Below are 21,824 nucleotides of genomic sequence, written 5' to 3' on the forward strand. Positions count from 1 at the left end.
GAAGAATTGTGCCAAAACTGGAGAATTAAAATACATATGGACAAACAACTAACTTGGAATCCTCATACAAGACTGAAAATAAAGGAAACGGCTCGTTTTATACATACATATATTTCATTACTTTCATTACCTCCTTTTAAACAATTAAAAAGGAAATGGCCTGAAGATCTGTACGTTTCCACATAACCTCAGACAGTTTTCTTCAACAACCTTTCTTGCAGATTCGACACCAAGATTTGATTTAATGGTTGAATAACTGCTTTGGTTTTTATTTTATTATTTTTATAGTAGCATAGGCTGCATTAGTGGAAATTGGTTTTCTTTTTTATGTTACTGTATTTCCTTTCCTTTTTTAGCTACCCCAAGATAACTGATCATAAAAATAATATCTAATAGGTTTAAATACCTTTGAACAATTAAAATAATTTATTAAAACACATAGGTTTTGTAGGTTTATAACGATTTTTAAAGAAAGTAGAATCTTTATCATCGTAATGTTTATGCTTACTGATTTAATTCTTCGGACTTCTTTGCCTTTGTAAACAAACCTGTGCTATATGAGTGTTCTTTATTATTAAATTATATTTTGATTCATAGGAATTCTTATTCATGAAATTAGACATGTCTGAAGAGGCAGGATTACTAATCGACCAGTATGCTGGTTATTTGAAAGTTGACATGTCTTGTGGGGTTAGAATATCAATAAAATTTGATAATTTTAAATAATTGTTTTGTTTTCTTATCTATTGATAGACACATTCGTCTATTGTAGGTAAAAACAATTGAAGAATCCATTGATGAAACACTTACTCGTTTGGATGAATATTCCAGTTTAATTGATATGGTTAGTTCAATACTTATTTTTATTTATTTTTTCTTCTTACCCTGAAAAAACTTTAATAATTAGAGATTATTTTGTAGGTTCGCGCGGAATCTAGTGTACAAAAATGTAATTCTCTATTGAGTTCCAGAGATGATTTGCAGGTTCTCTTTGAAAAAGTTAAAAAGCTTGAGTTTATGGTGGCGAGAATAAAACAGGATGTATATAGAGTTGAGGCACTTGTTGATAAAGCAGAGTCTGATCTTGGTATTTCCACTGAGGGAAAATTGAAGCATTTCTTAAAACCTTTTTTTGTAAGTATTGATATTTTAAAAATTAACTATGGTTTATTTAAATTGAGGTTAATTTTATATTTCTGTTTATAGAGGCGGACAAATACAGAACCACAAGAAAGAACTCGGGCCAAATTTGAACCTCCGGAGTTGTTTACTACCAAAGATTTTTTAAAATAATTTTTGCTGGATGTTCACGGAATGATTATTTTTTTTATAAAATTATTATATATTGTAAACGAATTTGTTATTTTGAAATATCAATATCAGAGATTTAAATAGGATTTATGAATTTTGTAATTTATTACTGTATTTGATGTTCTGTACTTATTTTGTATTCAGTGATATTAAAAAAAAGTTTCATGATATTTTTGTGTAGAAACTGAGCCGTTTTATCTCCTATTTTTCATATTGGTTATATTAGTATAATTTGTTAAAGTTAGGTGGTTGTGTGAAGTTTCATTTGGTTTAAACTTGTTTTATCAGCTGTTCTTAAATTGATAATCATGAGTTCCTAAGATTTTAAAATACACATTTAGGTTATAAAAAAATATTCTATTACGCTCACCATGCCTCCTGTAAGTTCATATCTTTACAATAAAGGTGATATCAAATACTTCAATTTAATTTTTTTATTTTTTTTTTGAAAATTTTTGTTCAATATTTCAGAAGGGTAGTCTCTCAGAAGCAGAAACAAAAGCATTGAGTGAGTGTGCTGCAGAAGCTTTTATTGGAAGATCCCTCCCATTAATGATTTTAGGTGGTGTTGGTACCTACGTGGCTGTATCCAAAGGTACAATAACTATTTATATTATATTGACATCTTATTATCTATAAGACAAATTTCCTGAATATTTATTATGCATATATACATGATATTTTATTATCTATGGCATTTTAGGAAAATTAAGCCCTAATCCTAGATGGGGGGCTACTCCAAAAGTTATTTTAGCTTGCACTATTGCTTATTTTATTGGTCAAATGTCCTATGAACATGTTTGTCGCCAAAAGTTGATGGCTATCCCTGACAGTAAAATAGGTGAAATGATTAGAAAAGAAGAGTTTGGAGTTCCGTAAGTATCCGGTTTTATTGTATTTATGTATTTACATTTTTGTTTTGTGGGTATGTGTGTATGTGAACAGCTTACCAAAAAAAGGACAAGAAAAAAAAAACTACAAAAATCGTACAAAAGTGAAATTATGTATTTAAGGCAATCTTTTTGATAAAATAGACTAATTAGAAATTATCGATTTTACACTTTTGGATATACACATTAGATAAATGTTAAATTAAAATTAGTCTTTAATATTACCTTTATCTTTATTGAAATAGTCTGACAGGACTTATGTGTCCAATTTTCAAAATAGTTTACTCTAAGTTATTTTTAATATTGTTTATTTATCCCATTAATACCCCGTGGTGTGAAATTGTACCATAGTATATATCTTAAGGGAAGGAACAGATAGTCATTAGTAAACAATTAATATAGTGCGACTTTGCACCACTGGGTATAAATGGGTTAAAGTAATTAACTATTTCTTGTTGTTAGTAGAACTAAAACATGGATAAATAAAAACTGCAAAAGGGTTTGATGGTTAACTAAAGGAGAATAAAAGATAAATGTTTTCCCAGATTATTAACAAATTTCTGGATATAAGAGTAGTAATGTAGATGTATAATATAATATTAGAATGATTGCTAAATATTTTTGGAAAAATTAATATCTAACATATAAAGTCTATGAAGGTAATGGAGAGTTATCAAAAACTCTATAACAAAGAAAAGTTTTTGTGTTTCTGTATTTATTATGACAATAATCATTTTTTTTTCTTTCATTGTTATATATCTGAAACTGATATCATATTAACTATAAACTAATAAAGTAATTTAAAAGATGTGTCTTTCACGCACCAACCCACGTTTTTTCTTTATGGTGTTCTAGATGTATACATTGAAGATTTTATCTATAAATTTTAACTTAATTATGTGAGATAGTTGTCTGTGGATGACTTATACGAGAAGAAGACAGTTTCTAGCTTTCGTCAGGGCTCAAGAACAGGACAAAATAACAACTAATAAATATAGAAAATATAAACAGAATGACATAAAGTGAATAATTTTACAGAATGGAATTAATAAAATGAAGTGATGAGAGAAGTGGAAAATAAAATGTATACATAACAAATATTTGTTATGTCCACCATATATTATTATTGTTGTTTTCAAAATATTATTTTTTTTCTATCCATTTCTTTTGTTAAACTTTACTTATATTTTGCACCGCTTTATCAATTATTATGGTTACATATATGTTTCTTTCTCTCAATTTTACTTTTCATTCCATATTTTAATTTTTAAATTATTAATAACTAATATATTCATACTTCTTTGCATTATATAACTTCATTTTTATTCTATTTCCTTAATTATGTTATTTTACCCACTTATTCAATTACCTATGTATACATTTTATTTTCCACTTCTCTCATCACTTCATTTTATTAATTCCATTCTGTAAAATTATTCACTTTAGGTCATTCTGTTTATTTTTCCTTTTTTATTTTCTATACTCATTGGTTGTTATCTTGTTCTGTTCTTAGCCCTGATGAAGGCTCGAAACTCTAGCCGAAACGTTGGCATGATTAAATAAGTTACATCAACTTATTTGTGTTTTATTTTGACCGCACCACAGCCATCTTCTCCTTGTATAAATTTTAACATTATCATTAGTTTAGTAAATTAGTTAGTAGAAATAAAGTGATAATAAACACTTAACAGCCAACTATTTTCCTTAACAAGTTTGTTGACCTTGATACATTAAATAATACTTAAGTAGAACAGCAAAATAGGCTTTTAAAGAAGAATAGAAACAAAAAATATGTTTATTAAAGTTGAATTAATGAAACCATTTTTCTATTTATAAGTTTTGATTATAAATGCAAAATAGTAATTAAAGTATTACTTTAATTGGTACCTATTAAATAGAATTGAATATTATTGAAGGATTATGTCAACTAGAAAATAATCAGAACTCAGTCTTTTAAATTCTTTTTATTAGATCTGCCAACATTTTGACCCAGATTTATGGACTATCTTCAGGTGTTTGGCTGTTCTTATTAAAAGAATTTAAAAGACTGTTTATTTTCTCCAATATAATTTCTTATATTTATTTTTTTAAGAGTTTTAAGTTTCTTTATTAATTATTTTAATTTCATTAAATCTTGCCTTACCAAATGAAAAAATGTGCTCTAATGATTACAATAAAGTGAGAAGACTGACTTCATCATTATTAGCTCCTAACTTAAACCTTAGACAAACTAAATGAGATGGTAATAAGCAAAATGTTAACCAATTTTATTTATGCCTCAAGATTCACTAGTATTTAAAATTTTTCTTTTATGAAAATTATTTAATTTTGGTTAAAGACTTAAAACATATATGGAAATAATTATGTGCATATTGTTTGATGTTAAGGTGATGCAAGAGACCAGTATTTTTCATTTGTAGGAATTTTATACTTATGAAAATTTTCTTTGTCCCTGTTGGGAGATGTTTTGTTTTTAAAATTTAGAATGCTATATTAATTAGTTGGATATGAAAGTAGAAAGTTCTACTGTTACCAAACTCTATTGTGTTGATGACTCAATCTCTGTTTTTCCAAAATTATTGTGAAGAAATAATGTTTAACACGTTAGATGACTATATGCAGCGTGTTTTCCATAGTAATTGAATAAGCAGTGGGCATTTCTTGTATCATGATTGATTGAGAAAAAAAATATATATCTTGATATGTAAAAAAAAAATCATACCACTCACTGACTTTTTTTTTTCTGTTGGCACTTTAGGCCATGAAGATCTTTACCCACATGATGTCTTTGTGCAGATATTATTGCTTGCAGGAGCACAGGTAGCCTGGAGGTAGTAACATAACCTCATGTAGCAACATCGTAGCAACGAACCATGGCTTTCATGACACAGGAGCTCACTATGTACAGCATCATAATCAGTCCCATACGGGCTGGTTCGGCAATTTTTTCCCTGCAACTTTAATTTCTTTTAACTTCTAACTCGACAGTGACCACTTGGTCTAGCTCACTTTCCAGGGTCAGCAGGCATGTATTTCCCTTAGCAAACTGCCTATTAACCAAACCTCTGGGTGGCTACTGGACATTATGGGGAACTAAAACGCAATTCCCGATTTAAGTGTACAGGATATGGTCATAACTCCTGTGCATTGTCTGCATGAGTTGACTCCTGTAGGCTCTAGGGCCTCTTAAACTTAACACACTACCCATCCCAGTGCTGACATAGCTGTTTCATGTAAATGATGAATATGTGGCCAAGTTTGTCTGACTAACTTGTTAACCTCTGGAATCAATGAGGAAGAACAAAAATAATTAATAGAAACCAAAATACAAACTGATCGCAGAAAATGGCTTCAGCTTAATAGTTTTGCATTAGTAAAGGTTTTCTTTAATAAGTTTAACATAAAGTTGTTTTTTCTTAGAATCGGTAATATATGTAAATTAATATTTATTTTGTAGGAAGATAGTCCTGGTGGCGGTCAATAAAGGTATCAAAATAGTAAAAGAAAACTTTATTGTAAATCAAAGTTTCGCCCCACTTTGCAGGGCTAAATGAAAAAACAAGATACAAACATTTTAGAATTAACAAAACATTAAAATAAAAACATTTCAAAACAATTGTTATGTTTATAAAGTATATAAAAAAGAATTAATAATAACAATATAAGGAAGTATAATACATGTAGGTAGACTGGAAACAAATAATTAATAAATACTAATAAATATAACCAGATGTGATAGAAATTCTAAATATAGATCTAGACAAATAAATTATAACTGTGACTAATCATTCAAATTAATTAACGACATGGTAAAGAGGTAGGTGTAAAAGGTAGAACATATAGGTGAAGTAGATAGGTCATCCATCTATATTGATCAAATCAAGGGTTGTAAAACAAGTTCACAGTGGTTTTTGTTATTTCAATTTAATCCTATTTGTGTTTATAAAATCATGTTTACTTGGTCAATAATGTTTACATATTCTAAAAAAGATTTAGTCAAGGTGCTTTTATCCCTCTGTTTCAATGGAGATTCCTTATCTTTAAGTGGTGTTTTGCTTGCACAAAATGGAAGAGAAAAAATTCATTTTCGTCATTTAATGATTTTTTATTTCTGTAAAGGAAAATACCTAGCACAGACGGTTAACAAAATTTCGTGTATGGTTATGATGCCTTAGGAGAAAGCACCGTCGGTAAGTGGTTTGCTCGGTTCAAAACCGGAAATTTTGACTTGGAGTTTAAAGCGTTTGTCGTCCTTCAACTGTTGATGATGACCAAATTAAAGTATTGGTCACAGACAACCCTCTACGACACGGGATATCGCAGAAACGCTTGACATATCTCATGCAAGCGTCAAGTTGAGCAAAAGTGTTCAGCATTGGCTAATCGTTTAGTTTATCGGCTAGTTTTCCATCGCGATAGCGCCCATCCTCACCTGTCTTTACAGACCCGGCAGAAATTATTAGAGTTTGACTGAGTTGTGATCTCCCACCCACCCTATTCACCAGACCTTGCCCCAACAGATTTTCATTTATTCCGGGCCCTTCAAAACTTTCTTAATGCGAAACACTTTAATTCGCTTGAGGGCGGCAAAACGCACATAAAGGAGTTCATTGCGCAAACATCTGAGAAGTTCTGGAAGGACGGAATTAAAAAATTACCTGAAAGACGGCAACATTTAATAGATCAAAATGGGTCGTATATAATTGATTAAAACTATTTACAAGAATCTGAAGTTTTTATTGAAATCACCAGTGAAAAACACTACGAACGTATTTTACTACCCGATGTTATAAAAATTCTTTCCCTTCCTAAGGATTAGCATAGTAAGTAGGGACCATTTTTTTGTTTACCTGACTTTCCCCTTTCTTCTCAGTCACTCTCAGTGTTCCAATCTCACAGGTGATTATTTTTTATTTTAAAATTTTTTTTTAATATCTCTTACATATTATACCTCACCTTATATCTACTTCACCTATTTGTTCTACCTCTTTGCCATATTTATTACTAATTTTAATGATTTATTTTACAATCTATTTAAAGTACCCTACAATTTATTTGTCTAGATTTATATTTAAGACTTCTATCACCCCTGGTTATATTTATTAGTAACTTGTTTCCAGTCCACCTACCATATTTAGAATGATGCATTGATTTTTTATTTTTTTTTAAAAGTAAAAGTCGTGTTGTTGATCGTTGGTTCTCAGCAATTCCTGAGTCTTGGGTTAATATTTCTTATTATTAAAGTGATGCAGCAAACTTTATTTAGCAGTATTTTAAATATAAAACCTAACCTAATCTAATTTAAGGATTACATTTACTAATAAATATTTTCAAGGTTAACCCAATAAAGTTAGTGTTGTGCCAATTAGTCGAAATATGAAAACGCCTTAGGTCATCAATTTACAAGTTATAGCCACTATATCGCTGTCTTGAATAATGATACAATTGTTAAGTTTATTGAAATTGACTTATAATCTTGGTTGGCTCAAAAAAATATTTACAAGACCTTTGTAAATCGACACAATTGTACTAACAAAATTTCTCCCTTGACGAATTTTTAAGTACAATTATATCTATTTTAAAACATCTGGTAAATGCATTTTTCGAGGTTGCCAGCACAATAAACTTAATTTCAAAAAGTTTACAGCTGCGTCAATATTTTTCCAGACCAGTGATATCACCATTTGTATAACCACTAGGGATGCGACAACGATGTCGATGTTTTACCCAAAACATCGATGTTCTTAAGCCGATGTTTTCTAAACAACGATGTTTTGTCTCAATTTTTCATTTTTTTTTTCAAAAGTAACTAAATGAAAACCAAAAATTTTCAGTATATAAATAGATTCCTATCAAAAATATGGTCGAATAAAAAAGTACCTCCATCCTTCAAGCTATCGACATGATAGATATAAATTACGACTAGAAAACCAACGATGTTTTAAAATATCTTTGCTCAATATTAAAATATCATTGCATACAAATCTTTGCCAAAAAACATCGAGGTTTTTTGAACAACCATTTCAGTAATTCAAGGTCTGTTTCAACGACGACGTATAGTCCGGCCAGTCGGAAGTGGTTTTTGCAAAAAAAAAAAATGGACCATTGATAAAAAAAACATCGATGTTTTGAAATATCAATGTTCAATATCAAAATAATGTTGCTTACGATACATTACCCAGAATACATCGATGTTTTTGAACAACTATTTCAGAAACATAAGGTCTGTTCCAACGATCCCACATTCTATGGCCTGTAAGAAGAGTTTTTCAAAGAATGTGACATCACTAAAACAACATCGATGTTTTAAAATATCGTTGCTTAAAATACATCGATGTTTTTAAAATATCGTTGCTTACAATACCTTACTCAAAATACATCGATGTTTTTGAACAACTATTTCAGAAACATTAGGTCTGTTCCAACGATCCCGCGTCCTACGGCCTTTAAGATCTTTTTGAAACAAAAAATCCAACAACGACTAAAAAACACCGATGTTTTAAAATATCGTTGCTTACAATACATTACCCAAAATGCATCGATGTTTTTGAATAACTATTTCAGAAATCGACATCGACTACAAAAAACATCGATGTTTTTTGTAGTCGATGTCGGATTTTTTATTTCAAAAAGCACTTCTTACAGGCCGTAGGACGCGGGATCGTTGGACCAGACCTTATGTTTCTGAAATAGTTGTTCAAAAACATCGATGTATTTTGAGTAAGGTATTGTAAGCAACGATATTTTAAAAACATCGATGTATTTTAGGTAATGTATTTTAAGCAACGATATTTTAAAACGTCGATGTATTTTAAGCAACGATATTTTAAAACATCGATGTTTTTTTAGTCGTTGTCGGATTCTTTGTTTCAAAAAGCACTTCTTACAGGCCGTAGAATGCGGGATCGTTGGACCAGACCTTATGTTTCTGTAATAGTTATTCAAAAACATCGATGTATTTTGAGTAATGTATTGTAAGCAACGATATTTTATTAAAACATCGATGTTTTTTTAGTCGTTGTCGGATTCTTTGTTTCAAAAAGCACTTCTTACAGGCCGTAGAATGCGGGATCGTTGGACCAGACCTTATGTTTCTGAAATAGTTATTCATAAACATCGATGTATTTTGGGTAATGTATTGTAAGCAACGATATATTAAAAACATCAATGTTTTTGTTCTCGATGTTGGATTCTTAGTTCCAAAACCTGCTTCTGACAAGCCTTAGAATGCGTGATCGTTGGAACAGAGTTATGTTTCTGAAATAGTTGTTCAAAAACATCCATGTTTTTTGGGTAATGTATTGTAAGCAACTATAATTTAAAACATTGATGTTTTTTGGAGTCCATGTCCTATTGGTTGATTGAATAAGGACTTCTGACTGGCCGGAGCATACGTAGTGTTTAGAACAGTCTTTATGATACAGAAATGGTTAACAAAAACATCGATGTTTTAGTATTGAACATCGATGTTTTAAGACATCGATGTTTTTTTTTATCGATGTCGCATCTCTAATAACCACCCTATCTACCACCTATTGCAGCTATTATGCAACCACTATAGAGCACGGTGGGAGGCTCAAGCTTACTATTATATACAAATACTTGTAGTCTGTGTATAATAGTTTTGGTTGAAAAATTAAATTTACGAATAGACATGTTTATTTGTATTTTATTGTGGCCTTCACAGCATAGCATTAACTGCAATGGCGCCGGTTTGATTCCGACCTTGTTGGGTTTATTTTTGTTTCGTGGCCCACTGAATGAAAACTCGACCCTTTCATACTGGTTAGAAAAGGTTGTTTTCCTATGAGATAATACTCCCCTCTTTCGTTTGTCAGAAATGATAGGTGTAAAGAAACAAAAAAGTTTGTATTTATATGTATCGGTACTTTGCTTAAATGGTGGTATATCTGACGAAAAACAGTTTTGATTTATTTTTTATTGAACGAATTCCAAAATCATAAGCTGGAATTTTCTCTCTTCAGGATCTTCTGCAGATTGCCCCAAAGCTTGTAGGATTGTTACAAAGTCTACGATAAAATATATGGGAAACTTCAACTACAAAATGTAGAACTTTATTTTTGCTGGATGTACCATTATTTGAGCAAAGTAACGACATACTGATTAATCTATTCTTATTGAATGCCTCATTTATAATTATATGAAATTAGGGTTTATTTGGAACAAAAAAATATATATTTATAAAAAGCGATAAAATCAATCTTAAATCTATGGAATAATTACACAATTTGACTATCATTTCCTCATTTACATAACCTGTAATTAAAATTTTAAAATGACATAATTAACGCGAAAATCATAGCATATTTGCTTATAACAATACATTCATCGATTTTTACCTTTATTGTATGATCATACAGAACAATGATTGTTTTGTCGATTTATCCATTTTCTCTCCGGTTTATTATTTTATTTGTTGATTATTTTCCAGTAATGATTGCTCCGTAATTGTTATGAGATTTCATGATAGCATCGCAGTTTGAATTTGATTTTTAAGTGATTATGCATTTGATTTGTTGTAAGTTCATGTATGAAGTTTAATCATTAATATCCTTGTAACTTTAACCTAACGGAATTTAATAACGTTCTGATTGAGAAGGACTAATTTTAAGACCAAACCATTACTCACTATAGGAGAGGGTATATAATATTTGCCCATTTAGGTTTTAGAAACACTTAATATTTTTCCACTCAACGAAATAATTTGAAAATTGTATACAGCATTCCTCTTTAAATGAATTGAAGGTAGAAAAGAAGGGATTTAGTGACCCAAATCAGAGTGGCTGAACCAAAATTACCTATCATCTCTGATTAAGGATTAAAGTGAGCTATATAAATTGGGTTGGTAATTTGCAAAAGATGGAAGATGTGGTAGTATCCAAGATGAATAATTATTCTTAATAATGAAGTAGGACTCCCGCATGGGAAATAATTCTAGAAGGACGTGGGTGCCGGTTTCAGAGTACCTAATGTTAGAAGATGTAAGAAATTTGAGAAATATGATTAAAACTATATTTTTTTTAGAATGTTTATAGCTTTTTATCTTAAAATGTCCTGAATAGATTTTGGGAATCATAATATCCTTCTGATTCCAGCAAGATGATTAAGACATCATCAGAAGAAGGTCAAGATGGTTTCAACATTTTATTAGTGAATTGAATAACAAGTCCTTTGACTAATTAAAAATAGCTGGATGGTATTAAAATTATTCATTTTCTACTGTTTATTCTCTTTTCTTGATTTAATGTTATAATAATGCTGTTAGGATATCATATTTTGATTAATGGAAGGTTATAAGAAGTAGGTTTCCTTTAGTCATATATATTCAGTAATTAACTTGGTTGAATGTTTAAATGAATATGCCACCAAAAATAAGTCATTCAATTCGGTTTAATTTTTAACTTAATTTAATTAACTTAGGTTTTGATCTATTTCATCGTCGTCTACCACAGTTCATTTTCGTCTGCCAGCTAAATGAAATATATCAGCGTAGGTTTTGAGATCTTTCGAGAAATGCAAATCTTGCCTCTTTGGCGTGTAGTTTATCTAAGCAGATTCTAACTTGAAAGCAGTGGAGCGGTGTTATAACAATATACAATCAAGTGGTATTGTTCTGAAATATTGCTGAAGATACTGATAAAATTACAAATTTTTGCTTTTGAATAGATTTTTTGAAATGGCTGCTCCTCCTCCTCCTACAGTAAGACTTACTCTGAATTTATGAGCTCCAAAAACACTTTTCTTATGGATATGGTTTTCATTCTTTAATGTGATTTTAACTACTAGGCTTGTGTTTTCTGAATTTTAGCCTTACAGGTTTAACAGTGATGAATTGAGAGTACTCCAAGAATGTAATAGAGAATCTTTTTATCAAAGATGTTTGCCTCTTAGTACAATCTTTGGTGTTGGAACTTACTTTGGTGTGAATTCAGGTTGGTTTAATTGTCTTATTTATCTGTAATTATTTCATGATTTCTTTTAATTTCAATTCTTTATAACAGGTTATTTGAAGCCTCATCCCAGATTTGGTGCTGTGCCAAAAGTAGTTGGTGCTGTTGTTCTTGGGTATTTAATGGGGAAAATATCATATCAAGGAAAATGCGCTGAAAAACTAATGGCCTTGCCTGACAGCAAAATGGGAGCCTTACTTAGGAACAGGCGTTTTGGCAGTTCATCCCCGAATTCGTTAGTATTTATTCTTTACCTTAAGACACTGAGATGAAAAAAAGTGGCCACTCTAAACTATATTCTATTTTTCTACCAATCTTAAGTTATTTCCTCTACACTAGTATTCCTTTTCATAGACCTTGAAAATCCTTTTCATCGATAAGGCTTGAATCTGGACTGTATGATGTAACCTTAAACATTATTTATAAATTTTCTGCATATCAGTCAAGGGAGGCCAAAACCCATCAGTTTGTCATGTTTTTGTGCCTCTCGGTGTGTATTGTTACTATTTGGCATATAACTGAAAGCCTGGTCTCTTGGAAATGATTGTTGACTTTCATTTCTATATTACTTATATTTTATATTTCTAATTTATTATTTAATGTTCTTAATTATTCTCTATTAATCACAATTAATCTGATTAGTTTTTTTTAGAATAACCCTGGAAGATCAAGATCTTGAAAGAGTTTTAACTGATATCCCTGAATCAGAGAAATATTCAGATATATCAAATAAAGGTCTTATGGATTTAGATACTGATAGGCCTCTCTCTGGATTCGATGATTTTAGACCCAATTTAGACGGTATTATCTCTAAGTTAAATTAATTAGTACTACCATATTCTGGATGATTTTAGTTATTTATCTTTTTATTGATTGTAGCTGTTGTGTTTATATTCAATAGTTTTATGTTTTTTTTAATTTTACTAGTATAAGGAGTGTTAGTCACATGTCCTTGATTTCTTGTCTTTATTCTTGGATTAATATATTTCACCTAAGTATGTGTACTGATAGTACAAGTCATTGCTTACTATGTTCTTCAAAGAGAGCAGCATTAAACCTTTTATTATTAGTTAAGTTACTATAGTCTTCCAGATACCTGAACTAGATTGTAAAAATGAAAAGAAAAGAAAAGTCGAAATCTAGTTAATGTGAATTAAGCTCCTTGTACTTAACAGAATAGGATTTTTATAAAATAGTTATATAGTTAAGGATCTATATCTTTAGGAAGGTGGAAGGTATGATATCATATAACCTACATATTACGAGCTCAAAAGAAGAATTTTTATTTTTTTTTTTTAGACCGAAATTGATTATAAAAGAAACTGTAGGGGAAAAAAAATTGTTTATTATATCTTATTATTATATCTCTTTATATCTGATTATACCATGTATGTGTAATTTATATATGCCCGATTACGAATTGATAAGTATGCTGTGTGAGATAGCAACCTGATGTATTTAGGCAGCATTGATAAATAAAGTATTTCTATACCAAATCGGCCTGGTGGGCCTTACATGGTTGATATAACTTATATTATATATATTTTTTTAACAGTTGATTATGAGGGGGTATAGTCATACAAATGACACCCATAACTATATACAATGTTTTTATTAAAAGAAACAAAATAATTATAAAATAAATAGATAAGAATAATGCTTCTTTATAAAAGAGGAAAGTAAAATTAATAACAAAAAATAGTGATATTGGTGCACTTAAATAAAACAAACAATTGTCTTCTAATAGTAAAAAGAAACAAGTTAATTTGAAAAAGGGAAGAGAGAAAAAAAAATAATGAATTAATAAAATGAATAATAATAATATGTAAATAGAGGTAGTGTGACTATGAATTAATTTTATATTTATTAAAAATTTATAAAAGAATGTCCTGGAGCAGTCTGGGCTTCAGTCTTCAGGTTGAGGTTGGGTTTCCCTGGTTGTAGGTCACTGCTCCTTTAACTGTCGGCAACTGGAAGTGAAACTTCATGAACCGTTTTTTGATATAATCCTCTATTGACTCCACTTGTAATTCGCGATGCTATTGGCTACTTCTTATGAACCAAGCAGCATTAACTGCGATTCTTAGAACTTTATTTTGAAAAGATTTTAGTTTTTTCTTTTTCGTGAAGGATGCCACTCCCCAGACTTCACAGCCGTACATCAGCAGTGGCCTGAGGATTGTTTTAAACATAAGAACAGTAAAAAGAAGAATGAAGCACTTTCAAAACTCCTAACTTTAGGTAGTTCTGATATGTTAGGTTTTAAGGTTTGAATTAGATTTTCATTTTGTGCTCATTGTCTTGGAAACTACCTTTTGCACAAGAAACATGTCAAAATGCTTCTCTGAAGTGATTAAAATTAAATTATTAATCGTATTCCACCAAATTCATTGATAAAAAATTATAATTAACTATTAATTATTAATTAGTTAGATCAAAAATAAATAAAATGTTGTTAAGAAAATTGATGATTAATAAGCTGATACTATGTTAAAAGAACAAAAGATTATATCAACAAAAAGAAATTAAACATAAAATATGAATATATGAAAAGCAATATAGTCCAGGTTCGATTATAATAACTCAAATAGTATGTACTTATAGTATTGTATTCTGACCACGCTCAGACTATTTTCCTTTTATATGTTACCCACGGTCAACCAACAATCTTCCTATTTACTGCATTAGAATTACATCTAAATAAAAGATAACAGGTTAAAGGTGAACCATTTTAAAGTTTTTGTCACTTAACACGTTGTTGTCGGGGTACTTAAAAATACAGTTTTTGCAAACAGTGAGTAGAGCAAGTAACCCCTCGAATGTTGTGCAGGTTATTATCAATTGCTCAGGAGTTTTCTGAATACCACAAATAGTGCTTTGGAATCTATATTCTGGTCAAGGCTGTACAACTTGGCTCAAAAACCCCCATGTCTCACGAGGAATGGTGAAAATAGTCCAGAGGACGTATTTCACATTTAACTGAGAATGTGGGGACAAATTTTCCTCAAGAGTTCTCCCTTTAGGGGTAATCAATCATCCACTATTGGCTCCATTCCTCAATTGTATCTATCCTCTTGGATATCTTCTTCCATTTCTTGGGTTTTCAGCAATACTCATCCATTCGCTTACTTAAAGTATACACTTCTCACCTCTTTTATAAATAGTGATTGTGGCTCGATACCTTAGGGCTAGAATGCGCCCTTCTCCCTCGTTCATCTATAATTATCGTAGCATATCATATTTCCAGAATGAAAGAGACACAACTCATAATGTTTAATGTCTGAAATTTTCATCCATATTATCCCAGAGAACAGCTGTTTATCAAAAATCAGGCTAAACCAATAGACACAATAGCTGTCAACACACTCTACCAGCAACATCTGTTTAGGAAGGGTTCCAGAGCTTCTATGTACAACTTATGTCTTCGTTCTAAAAAAAATATTTTTTGAATTGTCCCCCTTTTATTCAGGATTTATATCGCCTATCACTATATTATTATTTGTTCATGAAGTTATTTATGACTTTAAGTGTGAAGTTTGTTTCAAATCATCGGGCTGCAGATTGACATGATTTGGTCTATTGTGTATTCTAACAGTATTCTATGAGATACTATCTTATTTTATAAATGAATTAAATTTTTATTTCTTGATAGAAGAATATTAAAACTCATTTATATGATGTTAGATCATTTTTGAAATAGATGTTCAAATGGATGATGGTATTCCCTCTCCCGACAGAACGAGAAGCATTAGTTATGATGAACTAAGAAGGAGGAACCGGGAAGAATTTGAGCTAAAGAGGACAAAGCCCTATAGGTAAAACAAACCTTTTTTTACTTTTTTTTCTCTGGTATATAAGTGAATAGTTTTGGTAATGATTTTTATTAATGGGATAAGTTTACAAGTGGTTTGAGTTGGCCAAGCTCCTGTTTGAGAGTTAAAATAAGGAAGGTAAGAAATCAATAAAAACAAAAAGTTAAAAAAAAAAAATCATATTAGTTTTTTACAAACAATTTTTATGTTTATTGGGATACTGAATCAGATTCAGGGTTTTTTCATCTTGTAATGCAAAAAAAAAAACAAGAAAACTTACACTGTTGTTTATATCTCCAAAACTTGTCTATACGAAAAAACAATTTTATACAAAATTAATGATTAGAAAGTTTTATACAAATTTTGTAATAAAACAATCTATTCACTTGTATCATATCATTCCTTGCGAGACAGTTGAAACTTTCACATGAGTCAGCTACTATTTTTTAAATATCACAGAGATTTGGAAGCATGACAAAATAAGGTATTAGATATGATAGTGACAATAATTAATTAGGATTAAGAAAATGATTGATTACCTGTGTTTAAAAAAAAACTTATATGACTAGATTTAAAATGCATATTATTGTACAATTTCTTGAGGATAAGCCAAAACTCTGAAACATTACAATACTAAAGATGTAAAAAAAAACACCAATAATTTTGGAAAGATAAATAAGTAAATAAATGCAAGTATAAATAAATAAAAGGCAATGATATCTATATATCATAATCTATATTATCTTATCGTAAAATAACTAATTCAAAATTGTTGGTAATCAGATAATTGGATCCTGCCATGTCTCAAATATTGCATTTTTTTTTTTTTTTATATACACTGCTTTATAGAATTTATTATTTAAAAAATAAAAGAAATTTATAATTTTTTTTTCACAGAGGTGTGGTTACACCAGAAGAAGTTCCGAAGGCCCTTAGTCCATCGGATATGTCTCCGATTGATACACCACCAAAACCTCTTAACATTTATGGAGACACATGGGAAAAGTAGGCTTTTAGAAAATTAAAATTTTAATAAATGTGTAAAAAAAAAATGTGCTTTAATGTATCATGTAGTATTGTTATTTGGTCTTTGTTGTTGAAAATGGATAATAGAGTTGCTATTTAATTTTGTAGATGTTTTCCCTTTTCCACCTTTTATTATTGAGTTAGAGGTAAGAAGACCTTATGTACAATTATTATTTTGATCTTTGACATACCAATTGAATCACATTGATTGGTTTTATGCTATATCAGTATTAACCTTTCATATCCTGGGATAATGAAAACTTTTTTTTTCATTTTATTTATAAGCTATGCTGTGAGATATTGAGAGAATTTTAAGAACAAAAATTTGCCTTGAAAACTTCTTGGTCAAACCAGTTTTGATATTGAGCTGTTGAAACTATTAACAGATAATAACAGTTGGGCGGAAAAGTTCATAGGCTAACATAGAACACAACTTCTTTTTTTAAAGCCCAATTCATGAAATTTTGCCATCGTTTTCTTTATTGTTTTTGATCAGTTGTGAGCTTGTGTGGCATCCACTTTGCACAGAGCTTTCACATACCCAAATATTCAATCACGATATGTCCAACATGTTCCTTTTATTTCTTTTAAGTCTCAGCTGCCTCGATCAACTTCACTTTACGGTCATCCAAAATAATTTTGTGGACTTTATTTTGATATTTTTGTCGGTAATAGCCTCTTTGTGGGAGCATCCACTGCATGCATCGCCCTCAATGCTCATTTCACTTCGTTTCAACATAGCAAACCACTTCTCAATGGTTAATTTTCCTGGTGCAGAGTCCGAATAATGTTTATCAAGCCAAGCCTTGGCTTCAACAGTATTTTTTTTTTCTTCTAAAAAGCAATGCTTTATTAACACACAAAATTCCTTCACTCCAAATACTATATCTCACAAACTAATAGTCCGATATTTATACACTATATAGTATCTTTTGAAGGTTAAGGCTAACTAAAAATCATTCGGATTTAATACTAGTAACGCCATGAATGTGTCAGCCTATGAACTTTTCATTCTGCCTGTTATATGCATCAAACACCAAGATTCACTCAAAATTTAACTTCAGAAGAAATGTAGTTTGGTAGGTTTTGGAATTAATGACCATCCCGTATTGCTTTTATCAGATTCCATCCTCCAGTTTCATTTATAGCATGTGTAAAAGTATTTTCTTTGACTATTTAAAAAAGGGCTCATTCCGAAAAAATAGTATGTGGGTTTGTCCTTTTTGGTTCTCTCAGGGCCTCAATTATATTTAAACAAATAATCAATTTTGAAATATCAGTGCTTGGTTACCAAATAGAAATGTGCAGAAAAAGGATGATAGGAATTCCAATTTTCAAAAAATAAAATCCTTAAATAAGTTAAAAGGTTTTGAGTGTTGTGAATTGTGAATTTCCTTGCGAAAATCATGATGGGTACATTACTGTGCTGATAAGTATAAAGGATTTAAGTCCATATTCTTGTTTTTCAAGAGATACAAAATAAAGTTAAAAAAATTCTGCATAAAAACTTATTTAGTCACACTAATTGTTGTAGATTATGATAATATCCTGGTTAAAACTGTATTGAGCGGATTAGTTTTTATACAGAATTTTTTTTTAAATTTATTTTTTATCTCCTGAAATAGACTTTAATCCTTTATACTTATCAATACAAATTGGTTAAGAGTTGTATTACATTTGGAAATTCTCTTTCTAAATATAAAAAACAAAAACTTGTTCTAGTATTCATGACTCAAAAATAGCCTTTTAAAAATCAGATTGATAAATTAAACAATTCCATATTAAGTGGAATTTTCTGGATAACACAGAAATAAGTTATATATAATTATAAGCATGCATTGCCTTCTTATCTTTCCCCTCCTCTTATTAAGGAGTCTTTAGGAAATATTATATAGTTTTGAAAGGAGGATTGTGTGATCAATGGAGTCAAAGGCTTTTGAAAAATCAAAGAGGACAAGAATTGTGACTTTCTGTTGATCCAAACAGGAAATTTTGAGCAAAGTGGACTGTGTGGAATAACCAGAACAGGCACCTGATTTGCAAAGGATTAGGGTCTGCATTTTGTTCAAGGAGTATGGTGAGCTGGGAATGAACTAATCTTTTCTAGCTTTGAGAGGTTTTATAAGATGGATATGGGTGTAAACTCGGAACTCTATGGTGTCATTGCATTATCCTCCACAACAGGACCATCTCTGAGTGGGTTGGAGGTGAGCATTCCCGCTCCATGACACCTGCGGAATGCCTCAGGGAGCAGTCCTATCGCCGATGCTGTTTTCTATCTATACCGCTGATGTGGTTAGCGAAAACTACAAACCAGCTACAGTCGCCACCTATGCCGACGACATCGCCATATACAGCAGCATATGAACCCCAAACGTGCTTTAGAGCGGGCCGGAGCAGTCTGCAAGAAGATTGTTCAACGGCTGGATAATTTAAACATCACCATGAACTCAGCCAAGACAACATAAGCGATCGACTCTCCCGTAGTCACTCAAACTGGACAACACCATCATCTCCCCTTTAAACTCCATAGTTCATTTAGGTGTGAAGCTGGACCACCAACTAAAGTTTTCCACCCACCTCTACCAGAAAACCAGAACAGTAAGAAGGCCGCCTTACAGACCGAACCACCTCACTACACCAGCGATCTCTGCGGCTTAAACTGCAGAACTATAAGTTGTTTTTCCTACCTCCTAAGTATCTTTATATATAAACAAATACAAATATATACAATTGACTAAAACCTAATTATATATACACATATCATACATAGAATATTGTACTGCCACATGGCATTTTAAGATACAACTAAAAGAGCATTTCTGAGGCCGGCACTTATATATGGGGCGCCACTCTTCACGTACTTCTCCGACGGCTTGCAGCGCCACCTTCAGGCATTCCAGGACAGCATGCCGCGGAAGATGGTCAGAACCACATCGTGGAAGAAGAAGAAGCCTCCAGAACTACATCAACTCCTCGACCTCTCCACAGTACCAGAGTTCTTTGGTCGGAGGGATGTTAAGTTCTTTGACTCTCTCCAATTTGACCAATCCTCTCCTTCTAACACGGACAGCGCCTCCTCTAGTGCGCTGGCAGGACTTACACAGTACTGAATGAAAACAGCCAGTGACAGAGAAACATATTTAGTTAAGTTTTTTATTTTTAGTGAAAGAAAATAAAACAGGTTTTGCCCCAACACCTCACATCTCAGAACTGAACCAAACTAAAGTAGTGTTATTGTATAACCTCAGTAATTCCTTAGAATGGAGGCCTGCTCCAGTAAAAGGTGAAGCCTCAGCTAAACAATTATATTTAATGTTGTACATTGTTTTATTTGAATAAAATTATGTTTTAAGGATTAAGGGAGGAAAAATGTCGGAAGCTGTGGAAGGACATGGAACCTTATTCCACGGTCAAACAAGTACTTTTTCTGGGCTGTGGAAGAAATGGAGTTTTGAGGGGAATCTACACGTTGTAGATGTGGATAAGTGCAGGAAGAATGATAGGTAGGCTTAGTTTAATCATTTTTATTTGGATTTGGTCTTGTCCAGCGATGTTCGTTCGGAATATGAGCACAGAGGCAATTAAGTCATCAGGAGTTATGTGAAGGAAATTGAGGTGAACTGGGTTAAATGGAGTTAGATGAATAGGAAGGGAAAGTGGGTGGACCTGAGACTCATTCGGAAGAGTTATCACCGAGAACGGAGACTAGATAGTAAGAGGAGGATGTGGAGCCAGTAATAGAGATTTTCCTCTTAGTTTTGGATCTGGGACTTGGGAGAGGAAGTCCTTTGCCTAAAGCATGGTGACAGAACTAGGTAAGGTTTCTAAGGGACTGGGAAATGGAATAATCATTTCCAAGTATAACATACCTAAAGCGTCTTCTGGCTGTTTCTATTCTATTTATCAACTCTGGAATTTCAGTATTTATCCAGGAAACTGGAGAGCATCAGAAGTAATAATATACATAATAATATTTTCATAATCATGTATCGGGTTATATATACATAAGTGAAAGTAAAACGTTTGGGTTCAACTTGTGTAAAGTAGTCACGACAGCTGCACACTTTTATTGCGCTCTAATGTATTATTATATCAGAGGAAATAAAAATAGACAATTTTTAGGTGGACGGGTATTCTTGGACCGGATTGTTCAATATAAAAAATGAGGGCGTGGTGGACGAGAGTGTTAAGTCGTAAATTCAAAAACCTCGAGTCAAAATTGGAATCACACAATGCTCAAGAAATGCGAAAATTCATAATTTGCAACTCTCTCAAAATGCCGATTAAAGTATTTCTCATCATTGTTAGTTAGTTCATGTTCCCATTCCCAGGTTTATGAAGGAGAATATCATTGAATCGCTATCAGTATCACTCATACTCTGAAGTATAACATTTGACGTTGGAATTCATTTATATTATACTTTGTCAATGAATTTACTATGACTGCCCTTATTTGACATAGACATACGTAACTTGTCGGCAGTTGAAGGACTGTTTTAAAATCAGTTTTTGGGTTGTTATAGTGTTTTTTAAAAAACATCTTTTGAGTGTAGCCGAGCATTGTGTTCTAAGTTGTTTATATTAGCACATGCTTCCATTATTGCAGAAACGCAACTGCTGGCTTCCGGAAATAGTGTTGTTCTCGACTAGACTTTACCATCGAGGAGACTGTGATTTAGCTCTCGCCCCTAGACGAATCGATTCTCGCTTAGTCAAAACAAAGTATTGACTGCAGTTTCAGCTAGAAACAATTTGTTTTGTGAAGGTTTTTTAGGTTAGAGTTTCATTTGAACTTCGATTTACTGTTTCTA

At 31.4% G+C, this 21,824-nt stretch overlaps 2 protein-coding genes across 5 annotated transcripts; both read left to right on the forward strand.

The window, feature by feature from the left end:
• Positions 1-530: 530 nt before the first annotated feature.
• On the forward strand, positions 531-1,482 carry Blos4 (biogenesis of lysosome-related organelles complex 1 subunit 4). The gene is made up of 4 exons (XM_014424071.3): positions 531-690; positions 773-844; positions 922-1,134; positions 1,207-1,482. The coding sequence occupies exons 1-4, from the start codon at positions 610-612 to the stop codon at positions 1,291-1,293; spliced, it is 453 nt and encodes a 150-aa protein (XP_014279557.1). The 5' UTR covers positions 531-609; the 3' UTR covers positions 1,294-1,482.
• Positions 1,483-1,561: 79 nt separating this feature from the next.
• asrij (OCIA domain-containing protein asrij) lies at positions 1,562-17,117 on the forward strand. Of its 4 annotated transcripts, XM_014424066.2 has the most exons (8): positions 1,563-1,691; positions 1,783-1,906; positions 2,015-2,186; positions 12,039-12,154; positions 12,224-12,407; positions 12,825-12,973; positions 15,873-15,987; positions 16,882-17,117. In XM_014424066.2, exons 1-8 carry the CDS (start codon positions 1,683-1,685, stop codon positions 16,991-16,993), a joined length of 981 nt encoding a protein of 326 aa, XP_014279552.1. In that variant the 5' UTR covers positions 1,563-1,682; the 3' UTR covers positions 16,994-17,117. The 4 variants fall into 4 exon arrangements, with proteins under 4 accessions (XP_014279553.1, XP_014279555.1, XP_014279552.1 ...); XM_014424067.2 differs by lacking the exon at positions 16,882-17,117 and having other exon boundaries at positions 1,562-1,691; positions 15,873-15,991; XM_014424069.2 differs by lacking the exon at positions 16,882-17,117 and having other exon boundaries at positions 1,562-1,691; positions 15,857-15,987.
• The last annotated feature ends 4,707 nt before the right edge of the window (positions 17,118-21,824 follow it).

Source organism: Halyomorpha halys, unplaced genomic scaffold, assembly GCF_000696795.3.
Source record: "Halyomorpha halys isolate HHAL.00 unplaced genomic scaffold, Hhal_1.1 Scaffold452.1, whole genome shotgun sequence".
In the NCBI taxonomy this organism is placed as follows: domain Eukaryota; kingdom Metazoa; phylum Arthropoda; class Insecta; order Hemiptera; family Pentatomidae; genus Halyomorpha; species Halyomorpha halys.